Source organism: Emys orbicularis, chromosome 7 (genome assembly GCF_028017835.1).
Source record: "Emys orbicularis isolate rEmyOrb1 chromosome 7, rEmyOrb1.hap1, whole genome shotgun sequence".
NCBI lineage: Eukaryota > Metazoa > Chordata > Testudines > Emydidae > Emys > Emys orbicularis.
In genome coordinates, this window is record NC_088689.1 from 66564311 (window position 1) to 66591941 (window position 27631).

General features: G+C 42.5%; 1 protein-coding gene across 3 annotated transcripts in view; it reads right to left on the reverse strand.

The window, feature by feature from the left end:
• Nucleotides 1-27631, reverse strand: part of ADK (adenosine kinase) — a 568039-nt gene that overhangs the window by 23579 nt on the left and 516829 nt on the right. For all 3 annotated transcript variants that reach the window (XM_065407400.1, XM_065407398.1, XM_065407399.1), the window contains one exon: nt 986-1072. In XM_065407400.1, coding sequence (XP_065263472.1) covers nt 986-1072 — 87 coding nt within the window. The remainder of the gene's footprint in view (nt 1-985; nt 1073-27631) is intronic.

A 27631-nucleotide genomic window follows, 5' to 3' on the forward strand; every position in this document is an offset into this window, starting at 1 on the left:
CTGGTCTACTCTAGAAAGTTAGGTCGGCTTAATTACATTGCTCAGGGCTGTGAAAAATGTCACTCCCTCTGCAATGTATTTAAGTGGACCTACGCCCTGGCATAGACACTGCTAGGTTGATGAAAGAATTCTTCCATCGACTTAGCTACCAGCTCTTGGAGAGCTGGATTTACTACAGTGATAGAAGAACATATTCCATCGCTGTAGTAAGTGTGTACACTACAGCGGCACAGCTGTAGTGCTGCAACTGTGCCATTCTAGAGTTTCTAGTGTAGACGTAACCGATGTGGCTATTAGAGCCTTCAAGATGCAATAGCATGTCACTGCACTACATAAATGCTACAATCAACTAGGGAATTTTTCTTGGCTTATATTGAGTCATTTTTAAACCAGGCACAGACATAACATCCTCTTTTTTGGGGAGCTTATGCCAAAAATTTGTAAATTTGCAAATGAGTATTAAGCAGTGCCAGATAATATTCTAGTCTAATTTTTAAAAGTTAACCCTTTATATTATTTTCTGATCTCCAAACAACTAGACTGGAAACAGATGTTCTAGAACAATATGACATGATCAGAAGACATTACCCTCAATTATTAAAATGCTATTTAATATCCACCACAACCTGTTTTAAAGAACAACAATGTGTTAAAATGTTAAGCCAGGAGGGATCCGAGTACACTATATAATGTATGTGATGCAGCTTGTTTATGCAACATTCTGACAGATACAATTAATCTCGTGAAAACAACCATGGTATAACATAATAGCATATTATCTTTAAAGTCAAAGAACACATTTTTTCCTGTGAGAATGAACACTTAACTAAAACACACAATCTCAGGATGTAAATGAAAGCTTGAAAAGAACAAAATTTACTCTAAAGAACAATTTGAAATTCTAGACTAAAAAATGCAGATTCTATCAAGAATAGGGGGGGAAAGTCTAACCTCCAAATAAGAGAGTAAAGAAAGCAATAAGTACCTCCAACAAATGCATCACCAGCTCCATTGGTATCAATGATTTCACTCTGGTCACTGTCTAAGACTGGGAAAGCAGTCACTTCATTTTCTAGAAGAGTAGGAGAAAAGAAAACATTAGTAATTCGGGAAACAGAATTTAAAACACCTCACTGCAAAATAAAACAATCAACATGTGAATGTCAGTGCTCAACAACTCAATTTGGACCAAAAGGATCACACATTTAGTTTATAAGTCAGTTTATATACCACATGGACATGTGTGGATAGGTGGTCAAACTAAGTGACAGAAAAACACAAGAAGATGCAGAGACAGATAAAAAGAGAGATGGAGAAAAATCCATCCTGCCAAAACCAGGACCTCCTGTCAGCTGCAGACAGCTGATGTAACCTCTAGACTAGCCAGTCAAGGCCTCAGGAAGTAGCAAGCCCAATAGGGAAGACCTACAAGTATCTGCATAAGAAAAGTCAAAATAAATGTGAAATAATCAAAATAATAAAAATGTAAGATAAAGGGGAAAGCGAATACATTTTGGGGTAGTAAAATACTTTGAAACTGCATCTCATTTGAAAATGTGTCTGAGGATGGACCCTAGGAATTCAGAGCCAAAGTAGATTTGGTTTCAAAACGTCCAGTGACCTCAGCCTTCTTCCTTAGCGGTTTTTTTTAGTCTCTCTCCCCTGAAGCTCTCTATCATCTACTGGCACCCATAAAAACTATTTCAACAGATGGATCTAGAGCATCTGCACCTCCAATTCACCAACACACTACAACTGAACATAATTGCACCACTTCCGTATGATAACTTTAGCAATCTTGGGTTATAAATTTAATATATGCCACTTTCTAGGTGGTAATGTCATAATGACATGATAAAAATATAACGACTACCTTGTCACAATACCTTGTTAAATTGTAAATTACCCCTGTAATAGAGCCAATGGAAGTTCTGCCTCTGGTATTCAGTGTGCATTAAAATGGTCTCAGCAAACGGATTTCCTTTGGCAGATAGTTAAAAACATTGCCTGTCAGCCAGCAAAACTGAAAACTATCAGAGCTGTCTTCACCCTTTAATTTTTGATAAAAATATACATAACATGACAAATAGTCCTTACAATATGTAAAAATTTCAGGTGTTTAGTCTTTTCACTATCCAGCTACACAGCAGATCATTAAATGGTTCATACACAGAGTACTTGGCCAATACACAGTCACGAACAAAGAATCCCAGGTTGGGAAGCAAACACAGAATTCACAGTCTCAAACCAGGAGCCTCTATGTGTGTTGCAGAGGTACCAGAAGGATCCTGGTTTCTGTGAAGTGCAGTGTATCAGCTCTACTGCTCTTCACCATCTGCTAATAAGTGAACCAGGCAGATATAATGATGCTACCTCCAGAGGGAACTGTTGGCTGGCCCACCAGAAAGGGAGGGGAGTGTTGGCAACAACCATCAGTGAGAGGCAAAGGAAAAAAGGAAAAGGGTAACGAAAAAATATAAGATGAATATTCCAGTTAAAGAACAGGTTTTAGTCAGTACTTGGTGCATCCTCTCTTTCATTTATAAAGCTATTTAGAAACGCGACTTAAATGCTGTTGCATCACGGTATTCAAGAACTAAGTGTTTCACCCCTTATAGTACTTTAACTGGATTCATTTGAACTGAAAATCAAGGAATACAGGTCTTGTATTGAACTCTGCCACGAGAGCAGAGTGCATTCAACCATCTGATAAGGAAGTATAACATATTTTGCTCTAGCTTATGCAAAAACAATCCATAAAGCAACAAACCTGTTAAAGTATCAGGGGGTAGCCGTGTTAGTCTGTATCTACAAAAACAACAAGGAGTCTGGTGGCACCTTAAAGACTAACAGATTTATTTGGGCATAAGCTTTTGTGGGTAAAAACCTCACTTCTTCAGATGCATTGTATTCAAGCAAACTCACGTGAATGAAAGAGCTCCCACCATCATCTTCTCTTTCTCCTCACTTCTCTCCTCCTGAGTCCTTCCCTAAGCTCCCTGTAGTACTCTTAAGTACTGCACTTATAACTTCTGCACTATTCATTCTGTATTAGATATAACAGTAGGAAACTGAGTTATTTTAAAAAATAAATGCACCAATGACTTCAGCTGATATGATATAAGCATGCTTTACTCTCACAATTTTCCAGTTTTAAATGGGTCATCCAGTCTGTTCTTCCCGCTTCTATAACTTTATATGTTTTCAAGTGGAATGAGTCAGGATGCTGAGGGTTCAGAAACAGTTTGTCTGGTTTTGCAGCATGTACTATTTTGAAAAGAAGTAGATATTCTTACATACTGCACATGTTCAATACAGACGCTCCCCGGGTTACACAGACCTGACTTACGGAAATCCGCACTTATGGAAAACGTTCCATACGTTCCATAAGCTGCCTTTTTTTTTTTTTGGCATAATTGTCGGAGATACGTTCCCGACTTACGCAAAATTTGACTTATGCAAGGCGTTCTGGAACAGAACGCTTGCGTAAGTTGGGGAGCGTCTGTACAGCAAATTATAAAACTTTCTCTATGCAAATGCTTATTACCACAATAGAATTTAATCACTCCTTTGGACCTACAGTATCAGACAACTGTTTTGTTACAACCTGCAGGTAATAACAACACACATTTAAAATACACTGAAGTAATATTAAGGATCTATCTTTAACCCACACAAAATGAAGTCAATAGGCTTAATTCACTTTGCTATGCCCATGCAGCAGGATATGTGATATCTAACATCACCCACTACTATGAGGGCCTTGTAATAACCAGGAACAATGGGGTGAATTAAAGATGAACCAGAAGCCTCCACTCTGAATTTCCTTGCTATTGTGAGTTTAATGTTACTTTAATTTCATTTTCATATGTGATATATTATATTATAAATCTCCCAAATCCATCATAGTGAACACAGAGACACCTTGGCTAAGTGCACTGGTCATCAAATGACCTTGCTTTTCAAAGTCAGTTCTGATTTCATTTATCATTCTGACAGCTTATGAAATAAAGAATAATTACATAAGTATTTTGAAATCCAAGTGCTGCTCCTCTGGGCATAAAATCCAGTGTGCTATTTTTAAGCAACAAACCTCTTCTAAGGTAAACACATTCAAATACAGGGCACCCTCTCTATGTTGCTTCTTGGAAGTTAAGGACTGTGTGTGAGAGTTACAGCAGATATAAATAATTAAGCAAAATTTGGTAATGAATATTACTGAAAGCTAGAGTCTTAGGGCTTGATCTCACACTGGTTTCACACGGATAAAATTCCATTGACTTCAACACTTGATTTACACCGATGTAAGTATGATCAGAATCAGGCCCTAATGTATTGCCCTCCTATGCTGAAGACAGCTTTATAACACACAGCCTTAGTCAAAGTCAGTTCAGTGGTAAATCCTAGCTGTTACTATTGTTGCATTATGCATGTAGGACCTATCTTTTTTCCTTAGAAAATATGTACACTAATGTATCTACCCAAACAATATGTTTGTAGGTAAAACAGAGCCTGGAGGTAATGCTGCAGAACAATATTGATAGAAAAACATCCTTCCTCCCACCCTAATACACACAGAAATTAAAGTTGCCAAATAAATATAGCCAGTTTCATGATGCTAGCTGAAACACTGATGGTGGCTTCAAGTACTACAGGTCTGCCTCTAAACCAAATTAGAATCACAGATTACACGTCTGCTTGTAGTACAGTAATAAACACTAGCAAACAATCATTACATCCAATTAGGCTGAGTACTTTTCTTAACTGGGTCATTTACTAGTCTATCTTGCTCTTAGAAGTAAATTAAATGTGTAAACTTATATTTAATTACCTGTAACAGAACTCTTAAAGGCAACATGTCTGAGTGCCCTTAACTTCTCATTTTTTAAAAAAGGGAGTTTAAAATGCAAAAGTATTGTCTAACTGCTTCCTAAAATAATAATCTTTAGATCCATGGGCAGATATTGATTATACCGATGCTGACAAGCTGGGACACATTCATTTTTCATTTGTAAGCTGAACTTTTTATAAAGTGAAACAGAACCCACCTGCACCCCCCCCCCCCCCCCCACATACAAGCAATTTTCTTTAGATCAGGGGCCAAATCCAGATGGAAAGGAAAGGAGAGGGAAAGAAATAGAAAAAAATAGAAAATATATGAACTTAAGCCCAGAAATATATAAATGGGTCTGGGCAGCTGTGGTGGGGAGAAGTGAGAGAAGTATTTGAAATAAACTCCAAGTCAGCAGAGCAGAACCCGAATTCTTAACCCTCTCCAAAGAAGGGTGAAAAAGAACCTAACAGTGTTTAGGCTTCCACATCATCCTTACATCGAGGTAATCAAAAAAATCCTTTAAATTAGTAGAGTAATAATGTTTTTTTTTCTTGTTTTTACTGCTGGAGGCACCAATGTCATTGATGTATTCCACAAAAGGAAAAAAGGAAACCAGTATCATGTACATTAAGTAGATACTGTCATACCAACATCAATATCAGCACAGTGATGCCCAAAGCTATAAAGAATCCACAGGGATGGTGTAGTGCTCTAAGCCTCCACTTAGAAATATCTAGATCCTATAATGATGGATTTCAAATCTGGCAGGGTTGACTCAGTCCATCATTCCAAGGTGGTTCCATGCCATATACTGTTTGAGTTTTTCATATGTCTGCTCTGCATAGATGTTATAGACTCCATGGCACTTTTGTTGAGTGTAGGAGTTTGCCTTGTTTCCTTGCTAACATTTTTCCTCTCCCACACCCACTTTTGTGCAGTGTGTGGACTGGTGCTGTAGTTATACTGGGCTGATTCTCCTCTCACATTGGTGTAAATGAGGAGTACGTTTGTTGAAGTCAACAACATTAGACAGCGCAAGCAAGAGGATAATCAGGCCCATATTTTGGGGGATGCTTTGGGATTCTTCCAATTAACAAGCACTACACAAAAAATATAAAATAAATATATGAAGAACACATGATAATGGATGCTGTACCATAACTTACTATACATGCAGTTAGAAGACATTTTTTGAATATGTATAAATAAGTTAAATCTGATATCATAATTGATAGTGTTGCCAAACTGTCTTTCAGTCATCTTGTTCAGTAATTTGGCAATTATTATTGAAAACCGTGATGCATGTCTCTGGTGCTAAACGAAATAATAAAGAAATCATACAAATAATAATGCAACATAATTCAATGCAAAAATACCCCAATGATGCTATAGGGCTAAATTTCTCATTTACAGCTAGTCCAGCAGAATAGTCCACAGCTGCATTGCCCCAGGAGCAGCCCTGGGGAGGAAATTTCACCTCTGAGACAGGAAGATCAGATGTGCTGGTGCCTTGTTGTGGGGGCAGAGAAATAGAGCCAAGGCTCTGCCCGTTCCATGGTCCTTTCCACCTACCTGCATGGGGGAAAGTCCTGGATGTGCAGACTGCATTTCTCCCCCTGTATATCCCGCTTTTCCTCTCCCTTCCAATCCATGCAGAGGAGATACAGGGAAGATATAAGAGGGCAATCTTCCTTCACGTATGCTCCTGTACAGCCACACAGGCTGGCCCATTACTATCACCATAGTATTTTACTCATGGTTAAAATTGAAGCAGCATTCTGGCACCTAGCGTTTGACCACTGAACCTAAGCCTGATTCTGGACACACTCGCAACAGTTTAATACCACTGGCTTGGATTAACTCTTGGTTTATACCATGGTTAGGGTTACCATATTCAAACATTTAAAAAAGAGGACACTCCACGGGGCCCCGGTCCCGCCCCCGGTCCCACCCCAACTCCACCCCTTCCCCACCCCCATTCCAACCCCTTCCCCAAAGTCACTGCCCCAACTCTGCCCCCTCCTCTGACCACCCCGCATTCCCCCTCCTCCCTCCCGCTCTGATCTTGGTTGGGGGTTGCTAAGTGCTTCCCTGCTCCCCACTCGCCCTGCAGCCCCTGCACCCCCCCGCACCTGCAGCCTCTGCGCCCCCCGCCTGCCCTGCCCCTGCAGCCTCTATGCTCCTGCCTGCTCTGCTCCTCCTCGCCCTGCAGCCTCTGCACCCCCCTGCCTGCCCTGCTCCTCCTCGCCCTGCAGCCTCTGCACCCCCCCGTAGAGTTACCATATTTCAACAATCAAAAAAGAGGACATGGGGTGCCGCCCTAGCCCTGCCCCAGCCCCGCCCCCCTCAGAACCCCCCTACCCCCTACCTGTCCCCTGACTGCCCCCTCCTGAGACCCCCCACCCTAACTGCCCCCAGGACCCCATCCCCTATCTAAGCCTCCCTGCTCCCTGTCCCTTGCCTGCCCCAACCGCTCTCTACACCCCCTTCTCCCGACAGCCCCCCCAGAACCCCCCACCAATCTAACCCCCCTGTTCCCTGTCCCTTGCCTGCCCCAACTGCTCTCTACACCCCTTCTCCTGACAGCCCCCCCAGAACCCCCAACCAATCTAACCCCCCCAGTTCCCTGTCCCTTGCCTGCCCCAACCGCTCTCTACACCCCCTTCTCCCGACAGCCCCCCCAGAACCCCGCACCAATCTAACCCCCTGTTCCCTGTCCCTTGCGTACCCCAACCGCTCTCTACACTCCCTTCTCCTGACAGCCCCCCCAGAACCCCCGACCAATCTAACCCCCCCGTTCCCTGTCCCTTGCCTGCCCCAACCGCTCTCTACACCCATTCTCCTGACAGCCCCCTCCCAGAACCCCCGACCAATCTAACCCCCCCCCCGTTCCCTGTCCCTTGCCTGCCCCTCCCCCACACCAGGCCGAGGGAGAGCTGCGGGCTCCACGTGGAGCCAAACACTGCTGCGCTGCTCTGCGGGGGAAGAGGGAGCGGGGGAGGGGGAGGGACTCTGGCTGCTAGAGGCCCCAGTGGCTGCGAGCGGCTTTCAATCAGGCCCAGCCGTCCAATCAGCCGCGCCACACTCTGCATGAGGGGAAGGGGGAAATCCCGGACATTTCTACTTTATTAGAAATCCCCCCTGGACCGCCATTTAAAGCTGAAAAAGCCGGACATGTCCGGGGAAAGCCGGACGGATGGTAACCCTAACCATGGTGAGATCTGGTCTACACTACAAACTTAGGTCAACATAAGCTGCATTAAGTCGATCTAATAATGTATGCATCTACACTACTGAGTCCTTTCCGCTGACCTACGTGGCCTGTAAAATTGACTTCTGAACTTTACCTCCGCGAGAAGCGTAGTGCTCGATTCGACATCCAAGGGTCAACATGGGGATAGTGTAGACACTGTGTTGTGTAATTCGAATGAATTGGCCTCCAGGAGGTGTCCCAAAGTGCTCTGCTGTGACTGCTCTGGAGAGCACTTTCAACTCCACTGCACATCGGCCAGGCACACAGGAAACAGCCGATCCCCTGTTAAAGCCCCAGGAACTTTGGATTTTCATTTCCTGTTTGATCAGTGTGGAGAGCCAGTACAGCACAGCTGATCATGGAGACTCAAGGCCGCAAACATGCTTCAGCACGGAATATAAGAGGTGGTGGATCTTATTGCTTTGTGGGGAGAAGAGTCTGTGCAGGCAGAGCTCCGATCCAGCAGAAGAAACGCTGACATCTATGCCAAGATTGCACAGGGCATGGGGGAGAAGGGCTACACCAGGGACACGCAGCAGTGCTGCTTGAAAATAAAAGAGTTTCAGCAAGCGTACCAGAAGACAGGGGAGGCAAACAGTTGTTCTGGTTCTGCCCCACAGACATGGCACTTTTATGAGGAGCTGCATGCAATTCTCTGCAGCGACCCCACCACTATGCCACAACACTCCATGGATACGTCCCAGGAGCCCCGGGCGACCTCGAGCAACAACGAGTAGGACATTTTTGACGAGGAAGGGGAGGAGGAGAAGGAGGAGAATGTGATGCTGGCATGCAGAGGATCCATTCTCCCCAACAGCCAAGAACTGTTTTTAATCCTGGAGCCCATCCCTTAACAAGACCAGTTGGTGGCAGAATGTGACGCCGGGGAAGGCATCTTTGGTGAGTACACATTTCCAATCAAACCTTAGGGGTTACATGCTATTATTTTTTTATATTTAAAATGAACAAGAAAGTAGGCATAATGGGTATCAGTGGCCACTCCAGCTACAGAGGGTGCTCTCCGAAAAACACTTTTTATGTGCATGGGAATGGCCCAGGAATCCTCCATGGAGATCTCTAGGAAGCTTTCATGGAAGTACTCTGCAGTCCTTTGCAGAAGGTTTCTGGGGAGGGCTGCCTTATTTCATCCACCACAGTAGGACACTTTCCCACGCCACTCCAGTATCAACTCTGCTGGCATCATTGCAGCATAAGGACCAGGTCTGTACCCAGATGCTTACAGCATCTGCTCCCTTGCTGCTTCTGTTACCCTCATGAGAGTGATATCACATAGGGTCACCTAGGGGAAACGTGGGGAGTTTTGAATGCTAGCCCTTAAACCACAAACAATTCAACAAGTAATCCACCCCCCGTTTGGGGACATCTGGGTGTCACAACCACGCTTTCCCAAACGTGCCGTGGTTGTGGTTAGACGAGATCACCATGTATTGCAAGCAGCGCTGAAAAAAAATAAAATAAGGCGGGGTTTGGCGGCTTCCTGTTTGTCTCTCTTCCCCTCGCAACCTGGCGCTTTTGTAAAAAACAAACTATTTGGGGGGCTTTACACTGGTGCCTGTCCTCAAGGCGCATCCAGGTTGCTAGGGGACAAGGGGCTTTTCTCAAGTTCCAACCTGCGATCCCAAGGATCTCTTCACAAAAGCAGCAGCACAAGACCTCTTGTCCATGCCTCGTGGCCTTACTCACCATGGCTGGAGCAGCAAACTGACTCTTGTAATAGCCACCAGCTGTGATTACGTTGTGGCTTGGAGTGTAGTGTATTGAGGGGTGGTTTTTTTTTTTAATAACAATAATTAACCTTGCACCAGAAACAATGTATGCACTGTCAATGGTACCCTTGTGCTTTGCATTCCTTGCAACTGAAACCTTGTCTGTCGGCGCCCTCCACACTGGGACAGAGACTTTCCCAGATTAGAAGGTGGAAAAAGACGACTCGGGAGGACATGTTCAGTGAGTTAATGCGTGCCTCCGAGTGACGAGACGGAGCTTGGAGCATGGAGGATTACACTCTCCAAGAACCTGGACATGGACAGGAGAGCATGCAGGGAACACGAGCATGCCACGCAGGAAGAGATGCTGTGGATTATGAAGGAGCAATCAGATATGTTGAGGCGTCTGGTTGAGGTTCAAGAAAGGCAGCTGGATGCTAGAGTCCCTCTGCTGCTATTGCTGAACCTGCTTCCATCATCGCCCAGTTCTACATCCACCTCCCCAAACATCCGGGGGGGGGGGGGGAAAGAGTTCGGCATCCCTTGCACTCAACACCAGGGGAGGGTACAAGGACCAGAAGGCACCCATTCCCACACCTTTGATTGTTACTGAAGTGCATCTATAAGTAAGCTTTCCTTGTTTCTCCCCCCTTTTATCATCAGCCCTTTTGCCCCAAGTTATTTTACTTTTTTTTTTTTTTTTGGCAGTCTCTGTTTGTGTGCGTAATAAAACTTAACAGATTGAGGAAAAAAGGCTCTTTATTCATTCAACACACAGTGGTTGGTGGGGGTAGAGTTTACAGGGGAGAAAATGCACTGGAGGGGACAGTTTGGTAAGGAACACCATAGATAAGTGTCACATTACTCTGGCTCATTGTTGAAACTGGTTTTTAAAGCCTCATGGAGGCACAGAGCCTCTCAATGTGCTCTTCTTATTGCCCTGGTGCCTGGCTGCTCAAAATCGGCTGCCAGGCGATCTGCCTAAACTCCCCACTCCCGCGGGAAACTGTTCTCCTTTGTTTCACAGATATTATGGAGTACACAGCAGGCAGCAATAACAATGGGGATATTGCTTTCACTGAGGTCTAACCTAGTAAGCAAACAACACCAGTGACCTTTTAAATGTCCAAAGGCGCATTCCACCACCATTCTGCACTTGCTCAGCCTACGATTGAACCAGTCCTTACTGCTTTCCAGGCTGCCTGTGTATGGCTTTATGAGCCATGGGAGCAAGGGGCAGGCTGCGTCTCCCAGGATCACGATTGGCATTTCAGCATCACCAATGGTTATTTTGAAGTCTGGAAAGAAAGTCCCTGCTTGCGGCTTTCTGAACAGACCTGTGTTCCTAAAGATGCGCGCGTCATGCACCTTTCCTGACCATCCCACATTGATGTTGGTGAAATGGCCCCTGTGATCCACCAGCACTTGCAACACCATTGAGAAGTACCCCTTTCAGTTTATGTACTCTTTGGCAAGGTGGTGTGGTGTCAAAATTGGGATATGTGTTCTGTCTATTGCCCCACCACAGCTAGGGAACCCCATTGCGGGAAAACCATCCACTATGTCCTGCTTATTGCCCAGAGTCACAACCCTTCTTAGCAGAAGTCTATTGATGGTCCTGCTACGTTGGATCACAACAGATCCCATGGTAGATTTACCCACTCAAAATTGATGCCCCATTGACCAGTAGCAGTCTGGCATTGCAAGCTTCTACAGAGCTATCGCCACTCGCTACTCCACTGTCAGAGCAGCTCTCATTTTAGTATTGCTGCACTTCAGGGCTGGGGAAAACTCTTCACACTGTTCCTGGAAAGTGGCATAACGCATTCAAAAGTTCTGCAGCCACTGCTCATCATCCCACAACTGCATAATGATGCAGTCCCTCCAGTCAGTGAGTGTTTTCTGGGCCCAGAAAAGGTACACAGGCTCAACCATGTCAAGGTGATGCGTGACTGTCGCCAGCAACTACGAACTGCTCTGCTCTATGTCTTCCAGCAGGGCTGTTTGCATGGCATCACACTCTTCTGCGCGGCGGCTCCTGTATTGGCTGTGTCAATACTGCAGGACAAGGTGAGAGGTGTTTGTAATGCTCACAACAGTAGTTTACAGTTGAGTGGGGTCCAGGCTTATTGTGCTATAGCGTCCATGCGGGTAACCAAGGCATACAAAAAAAGGCACGAAAAAGGCTTGGTTTGTTTGCCGTTGATTTCAGGGAGGCTAATGCCATGATCCCATAACCACCCGCACCAACGTTTTGGTCCCATAAGGCATTGCAAACCCAACCCAAACTTCCACTCGGCTACGTGCACTGTGGGATAGCTACCCACAGTGTCGATGTGAGCCCTGCTAGTGAGGATGCACTCGGCCGATACAATGAGTGTAGTGTGAACATGCAAGATCAACTTGCTTAAATCGGAGGCTCAGTGTCAACTTACATGAAGTCGACTTAACTTTGTAGTGTAGACCTGGCCTCAGACTCTCTGTATCTAGTTGCAAGAACTGCAAAACTTAACAGCACTAATGAATGACTCAGTCTTGAACGGTTTTTATAGACCCCAAAGTATTTTCTTTACAGGACATGTGGGAGCCTCTTCCCCTTTGGCTTTCTCTGTTCAGTTCACTGCCAATGCCAACAGCTGAAGTTCTGTTTCATTTTTTAAATCTCATTATGTTTTGTTTAGACTGGTATACAAAACACTATAATTATGTATATCAGACAGAGGAGCAGGGGAGGGTAGCAGAAGATGCTTAAGTTTTGTCTTTATTCTGGCTCTGATGAAATATATACGTATATAAATATATATATTCCTAAGAAAAAGTGCCCTGAAGGTCTGGCTGCTGAATTTTTCTGGCATGTGTCACAATGTTTAAAGTTTAGGACTGCAGTGAATTCTGTTGAAAAAGCCCTTCCAAGTTCACAAGAGAACTACCATTTGCCTGCTAGGCATGCTTTTCAGTGGGAGCTGAAACTGGGTCCACTGAACTGCCAGAAAACGAACTCCCCTAATTCAGCATGGCTGCTAAAGACATAAGGTAGCATTCAGAATTAAACCATTTTCCTGTGATCTCTGTCTGAGCGAGGAAAGGGGTTGGAGTCTGAGGAAAGGCAAAGAGTGTTAAGGTTTAAGCATCACACATGAAAGAAGAAGAGCCTGATTCTGAACTTGTGCAGTTTTTATGCTGGAGTAACTCAAATGACTATAATGGAGTTACTCCTGAATTATACCAGTGTATGATCATAATCAGGCCTGAAGAGAGAAGGGATGGGTCAGAGCAACCCAAGACCCAAAATAGTACTTTCCCAAGCCCTGCTCAGATATGTAGGGCTTGATTTCCCACTGCATTACTCCAGTTTTACCACAGTGTAGCTTCGCTGAAATCAGTCAAGCAACACCGGCATAAAACTAGTCTAACACATTGGTGAATCTGGCCTTAGACATTTATGTGCACAGACCTTACATTTGTAAACTCTATGCACACATAGAGACTTCAGAGGCACAACGATTTCAGCCACCATAAATGATAACAAGACTTCCCATTTTTACCTTTTAGATTGATTTACTTATTTATCATCTATAAAACCAGAGCCTGTTTGTTTCAGAAGTGTGGAGGTGCAAGCTAGGAAAAGAAGACACAGCTGACAGCCAGGAAAGAATTAATATTTACTACGAAGAAAAACAAAACCTTAATTTGCTTTTTATTGACTAGCTTAGTCTTTTTGCCAGTCTTTCTTTTGTTTATGGTTATTCACGTAGCTGGAGTTGACATAGCTTAGGTTGACCTTTTGTGGTGTCTACACCGCGCTGGGTCGACAGGAGAAACTCTCCCATAGACTTACCTTATGCTTCTTGTTCTGGTGGAGTACCAGAGTCGACAGGAGAGTGATTGGCAGTCAATTTAGCGGGTCTACCTGCTAAATCGACCCCTGGTGGATCGATTGTGGCGCGTCGATCCCCTGGTAAGTGGCGACAAGCCCTAAGTGTCGATATCCGTGTACAAGAATACATGTGACTGATGGATAAAAATCTGCAGGATTGTTGCGACGTAGAGGAATTCCTATTGATTCAATTCACTAATAGTTAATATAATTTCATAATAATGTTGTCCTCTCATCCAAGCATATCAAAGTACTTAAAAGATATTAGTTAATTAAGATTCACCGGACCTCTGTGAGGTAGGATAATGTTATCCCCACTTTAGAGTTGGGAAAACAGAGGTGCAGAGAAATTAAAACGACCATGTTCGAACATTGGGTGCTTAAATCAGGCCAGTTTTATTTAGGTGCCTAAGATTTAGGCACCTAAATAAAACTGGCCTAAATAAAACTGGCCTGATTTTTCAGCGATGCTGAATATCCTAACTCCCACCAGTGTCATTGGGTCTTGCCCAGGGCCATCCGAGGGCAAAATTCACCCAGATGAATTGGATCAACAAAAGGCTTTGTACACTAAAGACGCATGGTAGAGCTGTAAGTGCGTCAGAAGCCACGGAGCACACAGCCACATTGGCAAGCTTTTGGATCCCTTATATGCCTCTGAAGAGTTCTCTTTGCTGGCCCTATGTGTGTTATCATCAAGCTTTAGGAGGAGGAACCATAGGTTCTGCAATTACCAGGTTTCAGCAACTAAGACACTGCAAAGGTGTTGCAGGCCACTATTCTTGATTTATGGGGTTGGGTGGTGGAGGGATAGCTCAGTGGTATGAGCATTGGCCTGCTAAACCTAGGGTTGTGAGTTCAATCCTTGAGGGGGCTACTTAGGGATCTGGGGCAAAATCAGTACTTGGTCCTGCTAGTGAAGGCAGGGGGCTGGACTCGATGACCATTCAGGGTCCCTTCCAGTTCTATGAGATAGGTATATCTCCATATATTATGGGGGGGAGGGATAGCTCAGTGGTTTGAGCATTGGCCTGCTAAACCCAGGGTTGTGAGTTCAATCCTTGAGGGGGCCACTTTGGGAACTGGGGTAAAAATCTGTCTGGGGATTGGTCCTGCTTTGAGCAGGGGGTTGGACTAGATGACCTCCTGAGGTCCCTTCCAACCCTGATATTCTATGATTCTATGATTCTACTTCAGCCTGTGCCTAGCCACAGTGAGGATGTACATCCCAGCTCCCACATGACTCACCCACTTAAAGCTTGGTTACTGGGATATTAAGCAGATACAGCAAATTTCATCTTATGAAAGGAGCCAGCATGCTTGCATCTATCATTTGCACTGGGCAGGGCCAGCACTTCCATTTAGGCGACCTAGGCGGTTGCCTAGGGCGCCAGGATATGGGGGGGCGGCATTTTGCCGCCCTCGGTGGCAATGCTGCGGTGGAGGGGTCCTTCCGCGCTCTGGGTCTTCGGCGGCAATTCTGCGGCGGGTCCTTCACTCACTCTGGGACCCGCCGCTGAAGTGCCCTGAAGACCCAGAGCGCGGAAGGACCCCCCCTGCTGCAGAATTGCCGACGACGACCGGGAGCACGGAAGGACCCCCGCCTAGGGCGCCAAAAACCCTGGCGCCGCTCCTGGCACTGGGACACACATTATGAGAAGTGGATATATTTTACTTCCCATTTCAGGATACTGAAAGACAGATATTAAAAACACTATATTGCTTGTACTATTAAGATGTTACAGTATGGAAAAATTTCAAGAAAATACTGATCAATATTTAAGGAAAAAACCCTCAAAAACATAAATTGGACATCTGCAAAAAAAATTGAGTATAATTTAATTTTGAAAAGGAAGAGAATTATGTTTTCCCTCATATTTTAACCAGGTTACTCCCTGTCATAACTATAAAGGGAAGGGTAACAGCTCTCCTGTGTACAGTACTATAAAATCCCTCCTGGCCAGAGACTCCAAAATCCTTTTACCTGTAAAGGGTTAAGAAGCTCGGGTAACCTGGCTATACCTGATCCAAAGGACCAATAAGGGGACAAGATACTTTCAAATCTTGGGGGGGGGGGGAAAGACTTTTGTTTGTGCTCTTTGTTTAAGGGGTTGTTCGCTCTTGGGACTGAGAGGGACCAGACATCAATCCAGGTTCTCCCCATCTTTCTAAACAAGTCTATCATATTTCAAACTTGTAAGTAAAAAGCCAGGCAAGGCGTCTTAGTTTTACTTTGTTTTCTCAACTTGTAAATGTACCTTTTACTAGAGTGTTTATCTTTGTTTGCTGAACTTTGAACCTGAGACTAGAGGGGGGTCCTCTGAGCTCTTTAAGTTTGATTACCCTGTAAAGTTATTTTCCATACTGATTTTACAGAGATGATTTTTACCTTTTTCTTTAATTAAAAGCCTTCTTTTTAAGAACCTGATTGATTTTTCCTTGTTTTTAGATCCAAGGGAGTTGGATCTGTATTCACCAGGAGTTGGTGAAAGGAAGGAGGGGGGAAGGGTCAATTTCTCCTTGTTTTAAGATCCAAGGGCTTTGGATCTGTATTCACCAGGGAATTGGTGAAAGGTTTCTCAAAGCTTCCCAGGGAAGGGAATTAGCTTGTGGGAAATGGTGGCAGCGGACCAGATCTAAGCTGGTAGTTAAGCTTAGAAGTCTTCATGCAGGCCCCCACACTTGTACCCTAAAGTTCAAAGTGGGGATACAGCCTTGACACTCCCATTTATACATAGCTTCATTTTCCCAAGGGTTATGTGCAGACCTCCACCATGCGACTTACAAGTTTCTTCAGCTACACCTTAATTTCAGAGTGGAGAATACAGAAATCACATCATTTAAATGAGCGCCATGTTAGACGACAGTTTCGTTTGTTACATGATAATCTGCGAAACACAGGTCGTCAGGAGAGGCAGAAATGGGCCCAAGGCATTTCTGTTTTATTTGAGCATCACTGAGACTGAATAGAGAAGGAGTGAGCACTAGGTCACCACAGAGCACTCTTGAGGAGCTTTTTCTTCTGGAAGATTTTACATTTAGTTTTATAAATATAATCAGTGCATCAGAGAAAGACAGACTTCCTCAGCACATGACTAATTTTTTATTCATTAGACTTTATTCTCTTAGACAAAGTTCAGGAAGAAGAGAGAAAAACTTGAGTGACCGTATATTAGTGCCTTTAAATACCTAATTTCTACCTGGAGATTTTAATTTCTCCTAGTTTTGTTTAGAAGGTAGATCTAAGGTTTTTAATTATTATTTTTGTTGCTCTCATTCTGTATTTGTAAATTCTCTATTGCCTTTAATTAAGATCTCTCTAGACTGATTTTTTTTAACAGAATGGGAGTATGCTTATTAAGTGGATTCTCCTAGGCTTTCACAGCTTTTATATATCTATTAGAAGATGCAAGTGCAGTGTGGGCTGAGATTTGTGCTAATCTCAAAGGGCCAAATTCTGCTCTCAGATACACCCAATAAAAATCAGGAGCAACTCCATTATCTTCGGTGGAAATACTCTAGATTTACACCATGGTAACTAAGAGCAGAATCTGGTGCAAAACGAAGGTGGGTTTTTTCACCCTAAATTAGTTGTTTATTGTTCTTTTGATAATTACATACACAAAACTATGATCCTATTGGGATCACCTAATTAGTATCAAAATGATTTTACTTAATTACTGCTGTAAATGGAATGTATAGGATTTCCTCAGTTAAAATAATTACACATACAGTTTAATGTCAATTATGCAACACTAATATTTAGTTTATAGATTACTTCCTACATAGTGAACAGGACTCATTAGGATGCGGTTATTATAACAATAATTTTGACAGACAGTTTCTAGCAAGAGCACTTGAATCGTATGTTTGCATAGCAAGCTCTTTAAAGCATGGCTGTAGGATATAGGCACTCATAAAGGTAACAAAACAGGATTTATAGTGCACACACCACTGTCATTTACAGTAAAACCTGAAGCTATAAAAACAGGCTGCTTGACAAAACCACAATAATCAGGCTAGAAGGCATAAATTAAAAATCTCCATCCTCCACATTTACAGAACCTTGTCAAGTTTGTACCACAGCCTGTCACTTTTAATCACTCTTCCTTCAAGGTTTTACTACCATACTATTAGCTGCATCCTACAGTTTTATATTTAAAAAAAAATATTTTAAAACCTTTGATCATGTATTCTGAGCATTAAAAACACTCCAAAATCACAACTTTAACTAGCATATTAAAGAAAGCTGAAGTTATGACCATTCTAGCAAAAATGATAAAAATAAATACTTTGTACAATTATTTTTGGACTACAGACCCTGTTCTGTTGCAGCTACTAGTTATTCTGAATGAAAAGGAAAAAAGATAGGAAGCAAAGTGTGCTGTTTAAAGCAGAATATTATTTAATGCAGAGCTCTACAGGGCCAATTTTTCTGTTTTCTTACCTGTGGAGGGAAATAGACCATATCACTTACATCTTGAGATGAGGACAGGATTGTGGAAAAAGACAGTTACATGTTGCTTTTTAATCCATCCATCATAGAGGATGTATTTGATGATTATTTATGCATAGAGTCTAATTTTAAAAAACAACTGAAATGAACTCTGAATCTTTGAATTTAAATATGTAAACACACACTTTAGACTAATAAAAACTTCCTTTAGGATACGGAAACAAAATGAAAATAAACATCTATCAAATTGCCAAGTTTACATTTGCACACAGTGTTCATCCAACCCTGTTTGTCATTTGACTCACCTTTTTCTAACATATTTCTTTTCACCGTTTTTTGCCACCAGTTGAATGCAGACAACTACTGTTGACTCTGCATTCATCTGTAGGTTTCCCTGCAGCTGAATGTAGCCTACATTTTGAGCACATATTTTGGATTTTTATGCCATCAAAAACTTTGAAGACTTTTTTCTTTTTCCATATAAAAAGCAAATGCAACAGGAGCCTGCTACTCACTGTGAGCAGTAACTTAGGGCTAGTCCAAGGTGCTGAGGAATGAACAGGGCTTCTTGGAAACAGGATAAGTTTAGAGCATTTTTCTGCTGAGTGAACTTGTTGGACCTGATCTTTGACCTTGTATTACTTTTCTCCTCCATTCACCAGCTTCCTTTTTCTGATCTTACTGGTTAAAAATTTGTTTTGCTTGCAGTGGAATGCAGGGCAAAACAGGAAGAGGTGTACTTCCACCCACCTCTACCATTTTATGGGCAGGCCCCTTGTCACCTGGCTAACCAACTCCAGCATTTGTAAGAAGCATAGGGAATTCACCAGTGACAGCCTTTCTAACAAAACAGTGCCATCCGTCACTGTTGTGCCACTTGGGGTGTAGTTCCAATCTCTGGCCATTGCCTTGCAATCTGGGTTTAAGAGGCCAACTTCTTTCCCCCTCTTTACTGTACTCTTTAATCGCTAATAGATTTTAATTGCTATACCAGTTTCCTGCAAGTCATTTGGGGCCAAAGCCTCACTTGCTTTCATTTCTATCCCCATGCATTCCCTATCCTAAAAACCTGCCCCACAACCTATAGATTTCTAGTACAAACATTTGATTCTTTTTGTTTCATGTTTCCAATTTTTGGGTACACACACAGGGACTCCTTAATGGCTTCACCTCTCATTCCCACTTTTATTAAATCTTAAATAAAAATCCTTGCATGATTTTTGAAGTTTCTAAGATGCCTAGGCTAATAGAACATCCAGGAAACTATCTTCATGTACCAGCTAGAAAAATGTCAATGTAAGAGACACATAATTACTTCCATCCCACAAGCAAAGGAACATTAAAAGAGAACTGCATTATTAGTGCAACTGACATGTTTAAGTGCTCACAGATGGAAGTTCATATTTGTGTAGTGATTAACAGTGAGCAATAGGTATTGTAATCTAGCCTACTCTATTTACATAATTATTGATGAACATGCTGTTGATAAACAATGCAAGCATTAGGATATTAAATTTCTTACAATTAAGTGACTAAGAAAGCTGTTTATTGCCTTCCCCTATACCCTCCGTTAATAAGATCGACATTGCAGATGTTCATGTATGCTGCATTGATGTTTAATGATGCATGATGCTTTAGGTGGTTCCCATAACCTTGCTTTGTCTACTATGAGCTGCCTCGATTGATATGATAATAGAGAAAAGAGGTCTGAAACAAGCTGGGCTGTACTGGCACAATTTGCATAACCTTTAAATTTGCCATTATTTGATAGCCAACTGCTCCTAAAAATTCTTGTTCAGTTGTCACTGACAACAATATATTGTACAAACACTATTCTGAAACTTGCGAGGTGGGGGGAAGGCGCAGAGGAGGAGATATTGCTTGTGGCACTTGTTTTATTCTATCAGAAAAGGTACTCATTATCAAATTTCTAAAGCCAACAATTTGGAATGGAATTCTGCAGTTTCATCCTGTGATCAATTGCTATTAGCCACAATGCATGGCCCAGCATCAATTCAGGTTCACAGTGCAATATCACAGTGTCAGATTTCAAGTGCTACAAATATTTGCCTTCACAGAACATCTTTTTCCTGTCCTCCCCCCCACGCCCCAGTTAATGGGCAGTTAACAAAACTAAAAACATCAAGTCAAGTAAACTCAACATGAATATGTCTATGAACTTTAAATCTCACCAGGATGACTGGATGTATCTTTTTAAAACAATCATTATTATTATTATTATATTGTTATATCACCTTGCATGTATGACCATAAAACTAACTGTATACAAACAGTTGTTCACAGTGTTGTCGTAGCTGTGTTTGTCCCAGGATCCGAGAGACAAGGTGGGTGAGGTAATTATTTTTATTGGACCAACTTCTATTGGTGAAATCAAGAGACTACTCAACTACTTATGTTAAATAATCTGTTCCACCTTCTATTTAGCTGTGACACTGTGAATACCTTTCCCAGACCTGAAGAAAAACTCTGTGGAGCTCAAAAACTTGTCTCTTTCACAAACAGAAGTTGCTTCAATAAAAAGATATTACCTCACCCACCTTGTATCTTGTCCTTCTTATTTAACAGATCTGCTTACTTTACTGACACAAATAAGTCTTTATTTTACTCCTCTTAGCAATGTAGAATGCATACAGATAGGACAGAGTGAGCAAGAATCTCACAGAGGATAAACCAAATTGTTAATTAAATATCAACTGCAGACTCTTCTTGTGGTATTCATGTGTACACCTAAATTGTACTTTAAATATACCTCATCAGTGTAAAGGTTATTGATGATGCTGTGTGAACAACAAAGGTCAGAGTTTGATTTCCAAATATTGGAGTTAAAGTCATTCCCACCCTTTTATTTGAAAACAGGAAAATTTATTATGGAAACTTTTGAGTCACACTAACCACAAAAAGGACAGGAGTACTTGTGGCACCTTAGAGACTAACAACCACAGAATCTCACCAGTCCACTTTTAGACAATTTTCACTTTTTAGAGTGAACCCTCACTTGACTATTTTTATATTCGTGCTAGGTATGTTGGTGCCCTATACAAATAATTATCTCCAGACTCCTGACCCAAAAATCAGTAAAGCACGTCCCCTCCAACTATTTCCTTTCTCTATTTCCTCCATCTTTTTCTACTAGCCACCCATCTCTGTTCTGTCCTTCCTAGAACAAAGAATCCATTGTCTGTCTGGGCACCCTCCTTCCACAGCCTGCACTGCCTGGGAACGGGCCCCCCGGCACAGAAACATCTGATCAGATGGCTACTTCCTGCAGTGGGTTTCCCCCGAGAGTCACTGACATGCCCCCTCCCACATATCGTTATTTTGTACAATAATTTTATGGTGCCTATTTGAGCTTGTGAAGATTAGAGGACTGACAATGTAAGTTCTGTCATCTACAGCAAAAGCACGACACAGATAGCTACAATTTAAACTTTCCTACAATCCTCACTCAACTATAATCACAAGATGGGAACTAAAGTGTCTAAATTAAAGATGATAAGACTATTGGAGTCTGTAGGGTACCTTCCAGCAGAGACTGCTGTTCAAACTTTTTTGTGATGATTTGTTATGAAATGATCTGCTATCAAATATAACAAGGCTAAGATTTCCAAAATTCTGGAAAAAAGACTCCTCTACATAAAATGTGCTACCAAGGTGCCATTGGCGTAAGTGTCCAGTTCTTTCTGCACCTCATTTGTAAGAGACTACAAAGCGTATACCCTAAGGTAAAATGTGTTACCAAGCCTTTGAATATATAGAAAGTTCTCTACTGATGAACGTGCAGGTGAATATGAGAAGTGAACCAGAGGATGCAGACAAGGTACAATACATACAAAGATGAGTGCAGCAGTAGCAATAATTAAGTACAAATGAGCATTTTGTTGTAAGTTCTTTACTACCATAAACAATCCCCACTAAAGTGAATGGGATTTCCATTTACTTCAATGAAGTTTTCAAATAATTTCATATTTTTTGCACGTATTCCAGCCGACACTTCAAACTTCAATAGCATGCTGCTAGTCCCCACCCCCTAATATCTACAGGCAGCATAGAAAAAATGAGCAAAAGGTGTCAGCCACCTTATTCCAAAAAGAACTTAGAAAATGCATAGTATAATGTCACTGTGGAAAGTTTAATACCCTTACTTAACTGAAGAGTGGTAAAGGCTGCAGTAGTTACTTGCGATGTTACTAGCAATACTAGAGTACCAGATCCATAAGATTTGTAAAAATCTAATTTGTCATCTTCCCAAAAGGTTTTTAACTTTGAGCTCGAGAGTGCAGTGCTTCATGATGTGTTCAGACTCATGTCTTCTAACACATCTAAGCCCACCCAGACAACGGATTTACTCACTGATACTAGAGTTATAAGTTCAAATTGGCCTTGATCTTGGACAGTATGACATTATCAGAAAGCCATTAACGGTCTGAAACTGAAACACAAGCTCATTAATAAAAGCAAAACCATACAAAGGTTAAAAAAGGAAGTTATATTAAAAGTATTGATCATGACCCAGGGCACCACAGACATTGATCTTTCTGCATCCCCACAAGAAAAAATGTTAAAGCCAACTTATTATTATGATCTATTATGAAACCTGCTGAAGTAGTTGGCTCTTTAATCCCATACAATGAAAAAAAATAATCACACATAATTAGGGTAAAACGAAAATAGATTTCTAAAAAATCTGTAGTAGAATTTAGGTAATAAGCATGACATCAGATTAATCTCACAAAATAATCACCAGATTAATTTCTGTGACATAAAAATGGATACCATACCAGAGGTTTTCATTTGTTGCTTGAGCTATGATTTGAACCCAAAGGTTGGGAGGTGAAAGACTAGTGTACTATAACCCTCTTAATCACCTGCCCTGTGTATCACGTTATTAAACAGCATGGGCTGTTCAACGAGAAATGGGCTGTATCAAACGCTGAATGTTACAGCAGAATAAAATATGCATATGAATTCATTAGAACACTGAATTTAAATTTTGAAATACACATTTAATGAAAAGTTTATAAAAGAATGATTGTACATTGAATATGTATCAAATAAATATTTTTTTCTGAATAACGATTTTAAGCAGGTATACAGGAAAGCTATGACTGAGGCCCAAATATGTACTTGCCCTAAGCCAAAGACAAGGTGAAGAACCATTCAGCTGAACTCTATTGGGCAGTGCCCTTCTGATTCGTGTAGATTGTCTCTCCCCATTAACCGTCTTTTCAAATAAACTTTGCAATTACTGTGTTACGTTTTACAGGAAAGATAGATAAGTTCCAGAATGATCTCTATGGATCTTTCAACCACATGAGCTGTGGGTTCCTGATGTGCTATCTCCTCAACTGAATTCATGTTGGTTCATTTTGAGGATGTCTAAAGGGAGTCGGTTGGCAGTGGTTGACAATTGCGTCATCAGTAATATTATTGATCTATTATGCAATTTGAAAAATGGCACCCTTCAAAGATCTATCCCGTCCACCATATTGTTCAGTTATAAGCCGAGCTGGCAGTGGCGTTTATAGCTACTTTAACAGGTCTTTCCATTATAAGACCTTGTTTTCAGATGCTCAGAACTTTGCTAAACTTGAAGCATCCAGGCTGCAATTTTTCAGGAGTCTGTTTCAGCAAAAACAACTCAACCATTTCCCAGAAGGTTAAGGAACAGTATGCTGTTTTGCCAATTAAAAAAAAATTCTGACAACCATTTCCCTAAGAAGCTTTTGCATCCCCATGCTTTGGAGCCGGAAATTAATATTTGGCAAGGGATTTTGCCCTAGGGTCAGACAGATGCTTTTTGCTATTCCTATGAAAATCCATCCCAATTTGAGAAAGTTATAAACCCCTGAAATCCATTTCAATATTACCAATCTCAAGAACTCAAACATGAGTCAAGCCTCAGAAAATCATGAAATTCATGTGTTCTTTTTAAAAAATAGTTTTATAGTTGCCTTCTGGTTTCTGACACTTTGGAGTACACTTGAATCATGTTTTCAAGCTTTTCTCTGCAACCACATACGCTAGGATGTTACTTTAAAAAAAAAAAAAAAATGAAAGCTGAGATTCCCACCTAATCACATGCCTCTAGGCACTTGGGCTGTACAAACAAACACTAAATATCACAAGACATGATAAAATCATGAGAGTTGGCAACACTGCCTTTTGCACGTGCTCAGGTAAAGGTTTATTAGAGATGGCAGCTAATTTCTTTGAAGATTCTGTCTGCACTGAACATGCTCCAGCCCAGGGCTTCAGGGGTTTACCAGGATTTTCCCTGCAATTGCTCTTCCTGCTTCTTGGGGGCCACTATGGCACCAGACACCAGAACTGGGAGGAGACTGTCCCACCTCAACTTCCAATCCTTCCCATGCCGGAGCCCAGTCAGCATGGAGGATGCAGCAGTAGGAGAATGCAGCCAAACTCAAATGTAGAGTGGTGAGGAACAGAAGGGAGGTAGGCAGGGGCAGGCTAGGGGATGGACGGGGTAGAGGGAGGTAGGCTAGCAGGAACATGCTGGGACAGGGGCAGAAGTGGAGGAAAAGGGCAGAAAAGTCTTTAATCACTAGAGTACACTCCCCTCCATTTCCTAACTAGAAAAGAATAATTTGTTTTGAAGTAATAAACCAGGTTAAGAATCTTGGGATCATTTTCAACCATACTTTTTCTGTAGAAAGCCACATGTACAATGTGCACAGGCTCCACCCTTATATTTTCTGTGATGGTCTCCCAAAAGCAGTGCATATCTTTATAACTGCAAAGGTTGGTTGTTGAAATTCCCTTTTCTCAGGGCTTCTAGAGGTAGCTCTGTCGCTCCTTCAGAATAGTGCAGAACAGTTGCTTGCTAGTTTAAGCTATCATAATCAGATTGTGCCTGCCTTATATTTTCTATGTTGGCTGCCCAAAATGTAGTGAGCTGTCCTTCAACTGGCATCATTATTAAAGCAATAAGAAGTTCAGGAGCTGGCTTGAACCTAGTTTTGATGGGTAACTGTGTTCTGATGCCTGCCTTTTAGGAAGATCATCACTTCCACTAAACTTGGGCAAGAGAGAATGCCACTGCTGTGGTGGGCCTCTGGTGTGCAACTTGTCCCCTCTTGACATTCATTTCAGTTCACCTGCTCTTACTCTTTTTATATTGGACCGCCAAAAGTCTCTGATACCTATTACAGAAATGGTACAGTTGAGCATTAACAGGTATGGTTCTGGTGATTATTTTATTATGGTACAATATTTGACTTACTACACCGGACCCTCGCTAGAACGCGTGTCTACATAGCGTGAATTCGCATATAACGCGGTCGCGGCCATGGATCCCAAATTTAATCACTTTAATTGCAATTCATTTTAACTTGGTACCGTGCATGGATCCCAAATCCCGCATTCTAGTGAGGGTCTGGTGTATATCTAAATAAAATTTGTATTTGGGAAATAACCTTAAGTGTTACTAGGAGTATTTCATGAGAAGAAACACTATCCAGTGGGGAAAGAATGGGTTCTAACTCTCAGCTTAGCTACAGACTTTCTGTGTTGACTCTGAGCAAGTCACTTAAGTGGAGTTTTATTCTGAGTAGTGACTATAAAAATGGTGTTTGTGGAATCCCATGTTTATTGTCTCTCACTGTTTGCATATAAAATGTACTCAGTTTAAACGGATACTTTTCCCTAAATACCAGCCCTGAAAATTCACCCTGGGATCTGAAAGTCAAAGTAGGTTTAATTGAGGGCCTTTTAGGTTCCTTATTACTAGTAATGATTAAGGCTACGATTTAGTCACGGAGGTCACGGCAGTCACGGATTCCGTGACTTTACTGGAACTCTGTGACTTCACGGCTTCAGGAGGTGGAGGCGGGACTATGCGCCCCTGCCCTGCAACTGGGGCTGGCTGGAACCAGGACCCTGCAGCCCCAGCCCCGCAGCTTCCGCTGGGGCCGTGCATCCCAGTCCTGCAGTGTCCTGGGCTTGGCGGGGGCTGCAGCCAGAGCCATGCGCCCCAGCCCCACAGCTTTTGCCGCTGCAGTTCGAGCTGAACGACCCTCCCCGGCTGCTGCAGCAGGGGCCATGCATCCCCCTCATGGCTTCCCAGGGCTGTGCGTGCCCCACCCCGGTTGTGGCCAGGACTTGGCGGGGGCTGCAGCCCCTTCCTGAAGCTGCAGCTAGCTCCGTAGCGGGGGCTGTGTGCCCCCTGTGGCTGTGCCCCCCTGCTGCAGCCACTAGAGCCGGGGCTGTGCCCCCACCATGGCAGGGGGCTCGGCCTGTCAATCTGCCACCCAGGGGACTCCGTTCCTCCCTCCTACCTAGCCCTGCCCCCTGGTTAATTTTAGTAAAGTCATGGACAGGTCACCGGCTCTGTGAATTTTTGTTTATTGCCCATGATCTGTCCGTGACTTTTACTAAAAATAACAGTGACAAAATCTTAGCTTTAGTGATGATTTGTGAAAAGGAGATTTCCCAGTTTGCTTCTTAGTTGTTAGGTTAAATAGGTAGGGCTGACAGTTAGAAAAAGATATCATTAATTTAACCTGAACAAATTTGATATGGAATTATTCAGACAACTAACATGGGAGGTCCCACAGAGCCTTTTTTCAGCGTAAAAGTATTCTATTCTATATAGGTGCTTATACTGCACTCCTCACCACAGTATCTGAACACCTTCCAGCAGTGCATTAAGTAACATGACTAATATCTGTCACGTCATTTGTTCTCTCATCCTCTCTGCAAGTGGAGAACTACACTTCAACCTCTCTGTGCTTCAGTTTCTACTTTGGTAAAATGGGGCTAATAATACCTTTCTACCTTACAAGCTTATTTTGATGCCTAATTCATGGCTGTAAACCACTGAATACTTTGGAAGTTGCTAGAAAAATTCAAAAAATTATTAAGTATTATGCATTCTTTGAAACATAATTATTAGTCCAAGAAGATATCAGTGTCCAGAAACTTAAGGTTTAATAACGTAGCAGTTTGTGCTTTCTAGTAAAATTCTTAAGCAGCCTCTCTCACAGAGCATCCTGGTGAGTGCCAATCACACACACATACTGCCAGCCTTGTCTTTCATTAACCCATAATTGCTGATTTTCATCATTAACTTGTGCTTGATGTTTTCCTAAACAACAGTATTTTAGAACAATTGAAAGAAAGTAATTCAAATAAAATTAGAATAGGACCTCTGGAGCATGGATGGTGTTTTATGTCTCTTTACCAACTATTCATTGTATGTTCAAAGTTTTCTGTTTTTCAGATCAGAAGAACAGTTAACTAGATCTTTATTTTGCTTTGCTATACATCGGGGTAGGCAACCTATGGCATGCATGCCAAAGGCGGCACGCAAGCTGATTTTCAGTGGCACTCACACTGCCCGGGTCCTGGGCTCTGCTGCTGGCCTGGGATGCCGGCCCCCTGCCAGCTGGGGTTACGTCCGCTGGCCCTGCTCAGCCCGCTGCTGGCCCCGGGTCCCGGCCACTGG